The sequence below is a fragment of the Corvus brachyrhynchos genome, unplaced genomic scaffold, assembly GCF_000691975.1.
Source record: "Corvus brachyrhynchos isolate BGI_N302 unplaced genomic scaffold, ASM69197v1 scaffold479, whole genome shotgun sequence".
Lineage (NCBI taxonomy): Eukaryota > Metazoa > Chordata > Aves > Passeriformes > Corvidae > Corvus > Corvus brachyrhynchos.
Genome location: NW_008240089.1, coordinates 292,819 through 305,328, shown reverse-complemented (window position 1 = coordinate 305,328; position 12,510 = coordinate 292,819). Strand labels below are relative to the sequence as shown.

Below are 12,510 nucleotides of genomic sequence, written 5' to 3'. Positions count from 1 at the left end.
TGAGAAAGCCTTTGCTGCTCCCACTGACCTTGGAGCTTTGAGGGTGTGGATATGGAAGACCCACCTTCCAGTGTGGCAGGATATTTCCTGCTGGGAATAACAGGTGGAAAATGGATGAACCTGGGGGGTGGTGATTCCTGTTAGTAAAAGGCAGATAGAGAAATGCTGCTGATTGCAGGGGAACCTGAAGTTCTCCGTGGATGGAGACACTCCCATCATCGAGAACAGCAAGGCGGTGTCGGTCATCGCCGACCTCCTGTCCACCAAGGCCGAGCTGGTGGAGAAGGCGCTGCTGTTCCGGACAGTGGCCACGGGCAGGGACGTCATCGACAAGCAGCACACGGAGCAGGAGGCCACCTACGGCAGAGACGCCTTTGCAAAGGTGAGTTCCAGTCCCCTTCCTCTGCACAGGTGTGGGACGCTCACCCAGACACGTTCCTGCTGCCTTTGCCCGTGGGCTGAGCTGCTCTCGGTGCCCAAGGAAGGCTTTGCTGTCAGAACTGCACCGTGCTCAGTGCCAGCAGGATTCCTGCTGGGTCCATCAGCAGTGCTTGCTGTACATCCTGCAGATTTCTCTCTGAACCTACGTGTTCCTGAGTTCTGTAGGGGTTTGTGGCACCTCCCCATCCCTGCCCTTCCAGCAGGGTCCAGCTCCCACAGCCAGCAGTGCCAGGAGGGGCACACCGAGGAGGGGACAGGCTGCAGGCCAGGCTGGCATCTGCAAATATGTCATAGAGGGAGGAATTTTCTGTGAAATGGGATCCTCAACTTCATTTTGCAGTTAAAGTCAAAGAGTAGAGAGTGGAACTGGAATACCTAGAATTCAGGTTGGAAACACAAAGTGTTGGGTTTTTTTAATTTTTTAAAGAATTGTAGAATGGTTTGGGTTGAAGGGACCTTGAAGGACCCTCACACTCCACCCCCCTGCCATGGGCAGGGACACCTTCCACAAGAAAAGTGGGTACCGATGGCAGGAGTGACAATTGTTCCTCCTCTGCTAAGAAATCAAATTATAAGGGAGGAACAGATCAAGTTATGAAGGTCCTTGATTATTAACTTGACTTCTTTTCCTGAGATAATGTATTTACCCAGCTTCACAGCACATTTTGAACATGAGGACTTTGAAGACACCTCTGCCTCCAGAACATTTTCTTTGTGAAAGGTGAACAGGATTATTTTCCTGTCATCGTTCAGTTTTTGGGTTTCTGTGACTGACCTCTCCCTTGCTCTTCACTATTGTTAAATAATTCTCAGGAATGGTACTTATTAGGCAGCTGAAAAGCTGACTGGAAGCAAATTAGGGAACTGCTGCACCCAGTGACCTCACTGGGATTTCAACTTGTTATAAATGAGTTTTGGAAGAAAGAAAAGAAATACTTCCATAGAATATTTTCTCCAGTCAGTAGCTGCTCACTTTCAACAGAACATTACCTGCAGCTTTGCTGGAGGCCTGGAATGAGCTGTGTTGAATTTCCTGGGAAGAGCTGAGGCAGGTACAGGCAGGAGCCCTCAGTCTGTGTTTCCTGCAGGCCATTTACGAGCGTCTCTTCTGCTGGATTGTGACACACATCAACGATGTCATCGAGGTGAAGAACTACGACACCACAGTGCATGGCAAGAACACAGTCATTGGGGTCCTGGATATCTATGGCTTCGAGATATTTGACAATAACAGGTCAGCCACCTTCTAAAGCCCAGTGTTGTGCCCTTGCCTGTCCCAGAACACTCATCACCTTTTCTTCTCATGTTTTTGCAGTTTTGAACAATTCTGCATTAATTACTGCAATGAAAAGCTCCAGCAGCTCTTCATTCAGCTGGTTCTAAAGCAGGAGCAGGAGGAGTACCAGCGAGAGGGAATTCCCTGGAAGCATGTGAGTGCTTTGGCAGGGGAGGGAGAGGTTGCTGTGAGGTCAGTGTACCAGCACAAGTCCCAGATCTGAAGTTGCTCCACATGCAGGCTCCAGTCGATGGGACATCTGTGTCCCTGCCAGCTGTCCTGTCAGGCTGGGATCAGGCTGGGGCGGGAGCTCCCCAGCCACCTCAGCACGTGTGTCCTTGGGAAAATAAGGGACTCCAGGTCTGAGATTGAAACCTCTTGTGGCACCTCTGTGATGCCGCACACACGACTGTGCGTTTCTGTTCTGAGTGCTTATGGATTTTTCTAGTTGTTGATAGTAACACTCAAAAATCTTGACTTTTCCTGTTCAAACTCTCTTCAGAATGCCAAGGACAGGATGTGCAGTGTCACTGTGGTGACTGCACACAGCTGAATTGTAAAAGACATTTTAAAGGGCATTCAGCAGCAGAGGTCTCAAGATGTTTGTGAGGGGTTTGAAAAATCACTTCCTTTGCTGTTCAGCATAGGAGAGCAGCCTGCTTGATCAGGAATTAGAGATCTGCATGTTCAGAGCTGATTGCTCCTCGCTGTCACACTGGTACTCTCCCATTTCTGCAGCCAAGGTCACCAACACCCTGTCCTTTGTTTGCTGCAGATTGATTACTTCAACAACCAGGTTATCGTGGACCTGGTGGAGCAGCAGCACAAAGGGATCATTGCCATTCTGGACGATGCCTGCATGAACGTGGGGAAAGTCACGGATGAGATGTTCCTCGAGGCCCTCAACAACAAACTGGGGAAGCACGCGCACTTCTCCAGCAGGAAGGTAACCCACAGACCTTGCTGTCCTCTGCCATCCCTTCTCCGTGTTCTGAGGTGGAATGGAATGAGGAAAAAGGGGTTTAGGGGTGGCTGGGTTGGAATCGCTGCGACTGAGCGTGAGATGAGGAGCCCGGAGCAGCTCCAGCCGCAGAGGAACCCGGCAGAGGGAGCTCCAGCACGTCCGATGGCACATCCCTTTTATTCCGGGATAAAAGGAGCCTGAGCTCGTGCCTTGACATACCATGATGTCATCTGGAACCAATCGATGCACCGGCTCGGCCCACGTGTTGTTCTTCCCAGGCTGCTCTAATACATAGTGACAGTGAAATTGTTCTCACTCCTGCATTATTACAGCGCTGTGATTTGGGCTTTTTTCATCGTCATTGGCTGCAGAACGTGCTCATCTCCCGCTGCACCTCAGAGCACCCCGGCCCCTCGCCCGGCTTTGTCTGGGCTACAATGGGTGAATTAAAAGGCTTCATTTGTTCCTCACTTGGCAGCAGATTGCAAAATGGTCACTAGCCTGATTAATTTGAGAATCTTTCACACTAAGTAATCAAATAAGGGCCTTTAATTTATTGATGTCTCTCTACTCAGAAACACTGTCTGAAATGCGTGGCTCAGAGTGCCAGTCCCCCCTGCTCCCTCCCACCCCGGCACAATGTTTTATGTAGGTCAGAAATACCAAATTAGCCTGGTTGTGTAAGATATGTGCTAAAGGCTGCCTCCGGGAGGCTCAGGATAAACAATGGGTCTGGCTGCGGCTGTCTGAGGAGAGGCCAGGATGAAAGTAAACCAAAAACCACTTTTTCCTCCCAGATGCTGCTTTCCTTAAATGCCCTTTTGCTGCAGCACACCTGATGTCTCACCTGCCACGTGCACCCGAGCTCAGGGAGTGGGACAGGGAGCTTGATTCCAGTGTTGACCCAGATTTCACATGCCTGAGCAGTGACATGGCACGTTCTGAGAAAACCCACCTGAAAACAAGTGTGAGGCCTAGTTTGGGTTCCTGTTTGAATGCAAACGGCTTCCTTTAGTGGTAATGCTGGTGGGATGGAGCCTGGGATCCTCTGCAGTGGGGAGCTGGGGGAGTGGTCCAGTTTCCAGAGCTGTCTGGTCAGTGGATGTAGAGAGAGGAGTTTGGTTTCTGCTCTGTCCTGGCTCCCACGTCTGCCCAGGGGAAGGGGCTCTGCCACAGAGGGAGCAGGTGGTCCTTTAGTGCAGTGGCAGAAGGGGATGGAATTTCAGGATGTATTATGGGAGGCTATAAAATGAACATTTAAAAATAAAATCTGCTAAAGTCCTTGCCTTCAGGAGTCCCCTCCCAGCAAGGAGACATTAAAGGACAGCAGTGCCAGCTGCAGCGTTCCTCAGCAGGAGGTGGCGTTGTCAGAAACTGCCTGCACGGGCTACAAGGGAGACAAGGAATCCTGCTATAAATAATGTTTATGGAGGGGGTGATGGATCTGCCTGGCTTGCTAATTTCTAGTTAAATCAATAGAGCCTTGAAAACACTGACCCATAAACCTCTCAGCATAATGATTATTTTTTCTCCCCATCGCATCTCTGCTGATGTCCCAGCACCTCAGAGCTCTTCCTCAGTCCCACCCACAACTGCTGTGGGAAGCCTGAGCCTTCTGAGCTCTTCTAATTTGGATTAAAACAAAGGGCTTGATTCCATCTCATGCCGTGCCTTTGCAGACTGCAGTGGCCCACGCAGATCCTGTAAAGTTCCACACATGGGAACTGTTCCTGAGGAGGTAAAGTCGTGTGTTGGGAGCAGCTCCCGTCCCTCAGCCCAGTTCATGCTCCACTGCTCCCTGCAGAGCATGTTGCACACAGGCTCCATGTGGAGAAGCTCTAGGGGGCTGTGGTGCCCTAAATAGTCGTGTCCTACTTTGTGTACCCGGCTGCTCCACGCTGCTGGCGCCCTTGTCCTGGGGAAGGCTGAACAAGCCAGGAGAATGCTGGTTAACACTTCCACCAGCAGAATTTGTGGCAGAATGTTGTGTTCCTGGAGCGTGGGGTGTCCTCCTCAGATTTGTCTAATACTAATCTGGATGTGCAGATGTGCCACATGTTCTGGTGGCCCTTCCCAACGTCACCATTCGTATCCTCAGCCTCTCCAAATTCCATTTCTTTTCTGTTGATATTATACTTTGGAAGGATCAAGTGCAGTGACAGACAGTCCATGAATGCCTCAGTCTTCAAATTGTGGAGAGCATCAATCTCAACAAACTGGTTCTGAAGGGAGGAGTATCAGAAGGTCCATTCCAGTCCACCTGATGTTGTGTCTCCCAAGACACTGGACAGTGGTGAACGCCCATGTGAGAGCCCAATATGGGACAAATGTGAAGTGATAACTTGACCTGCTCCCATCTTCAGGGACCTGCAGCCCAGGAACCTCCTGGTGTCCTTAGTAGGGCTTTTTGTGCAGTCTTCTTGGTTTTTTTAAATATACAAAGAATTCCACAGCTCAGATACTCATGTGAAGAGCTCCTTCCTCCTTGTTTCCCTCCCTCCTCCCTTTTCCATTTTAGATTACACCTCTCACCTCCTAGTTTTTAAATGGCAAAACACAGTTCTCTTTAGTGTCTTCCACTACATCATCTCCATGTTTTTTGCCATCATCTCTGGGCATTTCTTTCCTAACCCAGGGAGGCCGAGTTCATTGGCCCATCCTCCCAGGGCAGGCAGTCAGCAGGGGATGGTTTTGCCCTTCAAGTCTCTCCCAGTTCTCCGTGTCCTTTTTGAGATGAAGGAGAGTAGGTAAAGGGACAGTTTGGGGCCCATCAGTTCCTGTGAACTTTGCCCTTTCTCAGTGGGAATCCCTGCCCTCCTGGGGCGTTTCATTTGCTCTGCTTTGCCCTCATTTAACTCCGGGTGTCTCCCGCAGTTTCTCCCAGGCAGCCCTCAGTGATGAAGTGCCACCACCCAGCCCCATGACCTTCCCATCGCCCTCAGGTTGTGGCTCATTTCAGATGCTGTGAAAGCACAGCCTCAGTGCTGGCTCCCACAGGATTCCCATCTTTCCAACACCTTTCTCCTGTCTTTACTACCCTTCAAATGCTGTGAGCTGTCAGTGAGGAGCCTCCTGCAAGGGCTCCCAGAAACCCAAGCAGATGATCCACTTTATCAATGGACTTGCTGCTCTTTTTTTCACTAATTTCGACTGCTTTGTCCAGCAGACACAAAGTTTGGAGAGAATCACGCCTTAAGAAAAAACAAACCAGCAAACAACAAAACCCCTGATTGCTGTGTTATGGCTCCTTCCAGCCTCTCCAGAGCTGGATGAGCTTTAGGAGGAGCTTGTGCTGCCAGCTGTGCCCTGTCTGGTAGCACAGACACATTTCTTTTTCCATTTGGTATTTGCCTCTTTTATTGACTTGTTGGTTTGAGCTGTGTGTTTGGGTGGCTGACAAAGGCACTCCCCAGCCCCGTGCTGGGAACCCACTGCAGCAAGAAAAATGACTTTGTTTTCCTGGTATTGCCTCGTTCCTTCATTTCCTCTGTGTTCTGCTGCACCTCGGTCATCCATCAACTCTGCAGCTCCTGGTGCTCCCTCCTCCTGCTGTGCTGGACTTCCCACACCTCTGGGACCTCCTGGGGACCTTGGTACTCACGCTCCTTGGGCTCCTCCTTGTGATTAATTTTGTGTAAAGTCTATTCTATTTTTTTCATCTGTTCTTAACAGTTTGAGCCAATCTATCCTGTGCTCTTGGACACAGGTGAATTTTTGGAGTGTATCTCCCTGTGCCAGTCATCCCTCCTGCCCTGCATTTCAACCATGCTAATTTCCTCTTTTATTTCTCCAAGACTTTTTGTGGATAGCAGATATCTGCTCATAGCCCTCGGTGTCGTTAAATGCTGCCTGCAAAGACTTAATTCATCTCCTGCTCCTTTTGCCTATAACAAAATCCTCATTCTTATCTCATTCTGCCTTTTTAATTAAGCCAGCCCTGATGGATTTTTTGGCTCCTGCTATTCCTGAAGGGATGAGTGTGTTACAGCCACTGCTGCTGAACAGCTGCCATGTGGGCACTGGACATCTTCTGTTGTGCAGAAGGAATGGGATGGGATGGGATGGGATGGGATGGGATGGGATGGGATGGGAAGGGAATTTGAGCTGGAAGCAGAGGGCTGGAGCAGTGGATCTGCACAGGGGTCCCTGTTTGAGGGGTGTCAGATGACCAGGAGGGATCTGGGGCAGAACAAGCCTTGCTGTTGTCACAGCAATTGGCCCATTTCTCTGCTGAGGAGCTACACTGCAATGGGAAAAAATATAAAGGAAGATTTAAAAAAAGTCGTAAATTAACTCGTGGGTGCAGTGTTTCTCTACAGGCACAAGTGTTCTTTTTGCATAATGGTGTTTCTGAGATAATATCAATTTCCTGATAAAATTATAGGCTCTTGCAGCTTCATTTGTACAAGCACGTATTCTTACAGTGCATCCATGAAAACATTATCCAGCGCTGGGTTTCACATCTGCACATGCACATAGAAAGTGGAATTCCTGCAGTTCCTAGTGCTATTTTGAAGGCAGGTTGTTCTTCCATGGAGCTTGTAAATCCAGGGATGGTGTTTTAATATCAACCCAAGGCTAGTATTTTGATGTATGTGAATTTATTTCAGCTTTGTGCCACGGACAAAACACTGGAGTTCGACAGAGACTTCCGGATCAAGCACTACGCCGGGGATGTGATGTGAGTTGCCTTCAGAAATAAAGTTGCGCCTTCTATTTTTGTCTTCCCAGCAGCTCTGAAGTGGTACAATATTCTGGTTTACTGCTGCTTCTGGTGCAAGCCAGAGTAGCTGTCACACACAGTTACAGAGTGCAGTGCTTGCTTATCAATTAAATCTTCTGCTGGTGCCTTGCTCTACAGAGTGGGAATTTGTACTTGGAGTGAAACAAAAGGAGAGGGAGGGGTGGGAGTGAGGGGAGAGCAGTGCTCCAGGGAAAAAAAAAGAGGGGAAAAAGGCAGCAGTGTTTATGTGAGAAAGCTACAGTGAGCTAATAAAATCTGGTTTAGACATCTGTTTGGTGTGATTATATAACTCTGGCTTTAAATTCTCCAATCAGCTGGAGCAGGCTGGAAGCACAGGGGAGTGATAACCTGCAGGAGGGATCGGGGCAGGAGGGTTGGGAGGTGCTTGCCTGGAACCTGCAGGAGCAGTGCAGGAGGTGACAGCAGTGGGAAGGGAGAGTGAGTGGAAGTGAAGGATGCACATGGTAGGAACCATTTGCTGGGAAAGCTGTCGTGTGGATTATCACTGGAGTCACTTAATGATTTAGGATTTGTGTAACTTCCCATGTCAGAAGAAAGGGAGTTACTGGGGGAATAATTCATAATTTCTTTTACCTTGAGATTGATTTTAATTTTAATTCCAAGGACAACCAGTGTTACCAGACTGGAGCCCATGTAGCACAGGCAGGTTGTCTTCTGGAGCCTTTGCTGAGCAATTCCTGACAGGTATCCCTCATTTCAGGGGGGTTTGGAGGAGAAAATACAAGGTGCTGTCTTAGTGGTTAAACCTTCTGAACTGCCAGTTGCTGACTAATGGTGAAAAAGAAAACTGAAATGTGGAAGGAATCACAGATAGTTCAAGCTCAGATCTTATGTGGAGCCCTAACACTTGAGGGTGGTGAGGCCGTGGCACAGGGTGCCCAGAGCAGCTGGGGCTGTCCCTGGATCCCTGGAAGTGTCCCAGGCCAGGTTGGATGGGTCTTGGAGCAACTTGGGATAGTGGAAGGTCTCCCTGCCCATGGCAGGGGGTGGAATTGGATGACTCTTAAAAGGTCCTATTCCAGGATTCTGTGATTTGAGGATGGCTTTGTACAGGGATTTTCAGGTTGTGGGTTGATCACAAAGCCTGCAGGTTGGATGCAGCTTCCCAGGGTGGGATCTGCAGCTCAGGAAACATCTGTGTGAGAGTCACTGAATGGGGAGATTTTGGACCTTTTCCATGAGGACAGAGCACTGCCTACCTTGAGACTTGGAGAAGAGATGAGAACCTGAAACAGTGACCTCCTGGAGTGGTGTTGCTGTGGGAATAGAGGAAGGAAGGAATCTAAAATGCGTGTGTGTTGATTTCCAGGAGAGCTCCCCAGTCACTGGTCAGAGGCTGCTCTGGAATTCAGCCTCTCTCTACCACGAGAGGGGCAGACTGCACAGACTGAAAAACAAACTTGAGTTTCTCTAGGATTTAACACAAGCACACGCTCAGTTTGGAGACAGAATGCTGAGTGTAACTCCTGAATTTGGGCCATCTGCCCCCTGCACAAGTGCTGTGAGGTGTCTCAGCCAGCCCCTGCCCAGCTCCAGGAGCTCTCTGAAGCCAGGTTGTTGTTCTGTGCTGGAGGCGGGAGCTGGGCCCAAGGATCCAAGTCTCACACTCTGCTCCTGCAGCAATTAGTGATAGGCTGGGAGCAGGGCTGGCCTCCTGATTAGCATCTGCTGTGTCTGTAGGAGTGCAGGGATGCTGATTCCACAGTTAGCAGCAGCTCACAGATGGAGTTTGCTACTTTGTAATTAACTCTGGTTTTCCTGTGGTTTTTAGTTACTCAGTCACTGGATTTATTGACAAAAACAAGGACACTTTATTTCAAGACTTCAAACGCCTCATGTACAACAGGTAAGAATATTAATGAGGTGAATTTTAATCTGATTTGTCAAAATCCTTTTTTGTGGAGTGATGCTATCAGAGACTCAGGTTTTCAGTGATTCTCTCTTCAGTGTGTGTGAATAAACACTTTGCTTTGGGATTTGATCTTTGTACATCTCCCGTGACCCAGAGGCTGTTAGTTTGATTTTTCAGGTTAAAGTCCTTATTCTGTACATGTTGTCTCTGTCCTGATGCAGCCTTTAATTGAACTGAATTTAAAGTGTTTGTTCAAAACCTACTGATTGTGCAGTCAAGATAGTGCAGCACTTGCCTGTGCTGCCTGATTTGTCATTAACCAGTTGCAGATTTACCATCACTGCTCTGTCTGTAATCAGTGCTGAAGATACTGGGGAGCTTTGGTCAACAACAGCTATCCTTGGCCTCAGCTAAAACATCCTGTTTTGGATGAAAATATAGGGGGAAATGGGCAAATAGATTTGAATCCTTTCATGTGTGCAGTGACGTGAAAAGTGCAAACCATGAGGTCACGTGCTGGGCAAGTAAAAGTTGCCTTGAGATTCGAAATCCCATCAGAATGTGGGTGGAAGTGCCCATGGAGCTGTTTTTCTTCACCTGGCATTAAACATGTCCTGGTTTTGTAATCTGCAGCTTTCAGAGGCTCTGCTCAGAGGACAGTGGGCGCAGACACCCTGCAGTGCTGGGCACTGTTTACCTGGGCAGGTGTTAAATTGGTTTGCAGTCCTTTGGGCTGACTGGCTGTGCTCTCCCAAGCAGTCCCACTGTTCCTGTTTTCAACACTTCCCATCGACCAGGAACCTTGCAAAATATTTGCTGTGTGGTTTTATTAAATTTAGCCTGTTTTTTGTGTGAAGTCTCTGGAAAATCCTGTTCCCCAACACCACTTCCAGCACATTAAAGCCTGTGACAGATTGGCCATTGGACTGCTGTAAATGTGCTCAGTTTTGTCTGTTCCTGAACTCTTGCCATCCATCAGGGACAGTTTACCTCATGCTGAACCCTTCAGAAATACAGGCTAAAGTGTATAAATTACTTTCTATATCAAGAGAGGTGCAGAAATGCAGCTTGAACACAGGTGCCAGGTTCCAAGGGAGGATGGTGTGGTCTCACTCTTCTCTGTGTTGATTAAATTCTTTCTGTTGTGTCAGTGAGGCAGCCCGTGCCTTTGATGGATCACTCTGTGGGGTTTCACTGTCCTATTCCTGCACATCTTGATCTGAAGGGAGAATTTGCTGGTTGTTCTTCCAGATACTCAGTTGTAAGCTTGAACTTGCTCTTAAGAGCACAAAATGTTGTGCCAGGAATGTCACCCTGGTGTGGGTGATGCACTGTGAGCTGGAAGCAGCAGTGGGTCTGGGTGGAAAGCAGCTGTTGGATTGTCAGTGGAGTGGGAGTGCTGGGAGATTGCAATTAAAGAGACTCTCTCGTAGCTCCAACCCTGTGTTGAAGATGATGTGGCCTGAAGGGAAACTGAGCATCACTGAGGTCACCAAGAGACCTCTGACAGCGGCTACTCTGTTCAAGAACTCCATGATTGCACTGGTGGACAACCTGGCACTGAAGGTAAAGATTCCTGTTTCAAAATTGACTCTGACTTCTGATGAGAAGAGTGTGGCTTCTCCCTGGAGAGATTCCCACCTTCCCATCGCTGCCATGTGACGGGAGCTGAGCTGATCAAAGGCAGAGAGGAGCCGTGTCTGTGCCAAACAAGCTTTTGGCTGGGAAGGTCTCGAGGGAGGATCGCCTCCATCCCCCATGAAGAAGGTGGACTTTTGGTTCCTCCATGACCAGTGAGTCTTTCACTTGTAGGAAAGCCAGTCTGTCTTAGGTAATGATTATTATATTAAATCATCTCTAGCAGAGCTCTTTGGGCAGAGGGCCCAGAGGATGCTGTTCATGGTGGAGAGGTTCTCTCTGGCTTCCCAGGACAATGGGGTTCCATACAATACAGGCAGACCTGTGTGAGTTCCTTCTTTCCTCCTCTTTGCCATGCCAGAGGGTGAGGAGGGAAAGCTTTTATTTCACCAAATATTGCAGTTTTATGGTAGAAGGCATTGCCTGGGCAAGAACCACGTTGTGTGAAGGAAGGGGGGGAAGGGAATGCTCTGGGAAGGGGCTGTTGGAGTGGCACAGCCGAGCAAGTGCTCAGATCCTGTGTGAGCAGAGATCCCTGAGGAATATTGGGGTGTTACTGGAGCTGGGTGGCCTTGCTGGATTCCTGGCACTGGAGTACAGCCCACAAGAGATGAACAGAGAGCCCAGGGTGCTGCTGTGTGTTCACATTCAGAATAATTAAGCAATAAAGAGCTAAGTGTTCCAGATGTCTTCTCAGGAGCTGTGGGAGCAAAGGAAACAGGTCAGAGCACGGCCACCCAGTGCTGCCTGTGCACAGCAAGAGAGAGCTGCCCTCTCTTCTTGTTTCCAGAGTTAGAACATGAAATCACACCTGATTTATGGGGTCATTCCCAGAGGGTGCTGGGCACTGCCCAGGCTCCCCAGGGAATGGTCCCGGCCCCGAGGCTGCCAGAGCTGCAGGAGCGCTGGGACAGCGCTGCCAGGGATGCCCAGGGTGGGATTGGTGGGGTGTCTGTGCAGGGCCGGGGGTTGGACTGGATGATCTCTGGGGGTCCTCCCAACTGAGGATATTCTGTGATTCCATGTTTCTGTATTTTCCGTTCCTGTGCTGGAGTGGGTTTGATCTGAGCTCTGCAGGAGGGTCTGGGACCCACCAAAGCTGCCTGGAGGTGCCAGCTGAGTCTCCCCAGTGAGGAATGAAGCCCCGTGGCTCCCCCAGGATGTTTTGCCTCAGGGGTCTTGAGAAGATGTCCCCATGAGCCCAGCCCAAGGCCAGGCCTTGCTGAAATAGGCGCCATTAGTCAAAATTGAGAGAGTGCCTGTGTAGCCAGAGAGGAGCTTTCCTGGATGGCAAATCATGAGCTGTTGGAGCTGGGAAGGTGGCTGTGACTCTGGTGGGGATGGGGACACACTTCAGTCTGCTTCCCAAAGAGTCAAAATTGATCTGATCTGTTCATCTTCCAAATAATCTGCTGGCTGACCCTGAGCTGAATCTGGTACAGGTGCCAGGAGGTGCCAGGAGCCCAGGGAGTTTCTTTGTGTTGTGAGAGGAGCAGTTGTGGAAGGAAAAGTTTCTCCTTGGTGTTGCTGGCTGTTGTTGCAGGTCTGGTCCTACAGAATGGCCACAGTCATTT

At 49.3% G+C, this 12,510-nt stretch overlaps 1 protein-coding gene across 1 annotated transcript in view; it reads left to right on the top strand.

Annotated features, from left to right (window-relative positions):
• MYO1D (myosin ID) overlaps window positions 1–12,510 on the top strand; it is a 119,970-nt gene that overhangs the window by 7,222 nt on the left and 100,238 nt on the right. The window contains exons 7-13 of the mRNA XM_017744754.1: window positions 179–382; window positions 1,530–1,675; window positions 1,757–1,871; window positions 2,493–2,663; window positions 7,292–7,362; window positions 9,218–9,292; window positions 10,732–10,864. Coding sequence (XP_017600243.1) covers window positions 179–382; window positions 1,530–1,675; window positions 1,757–1,871; window positions 2,493–2,663; window positions 7,292–7,362; window positions 9,218–9,292; window positions 10,732–10,864 — 915 coding nt within the window. The remainder of the gene's footprint in view (window positions 1–178; window positions 383–1,529; window positions 1,676–1,756; window positions 1,872–2,492; window positions 2,664–7,291; window positions 7,363–9,217; window positions 9,293–10,731; window positions 10,865–12,510) is intronic.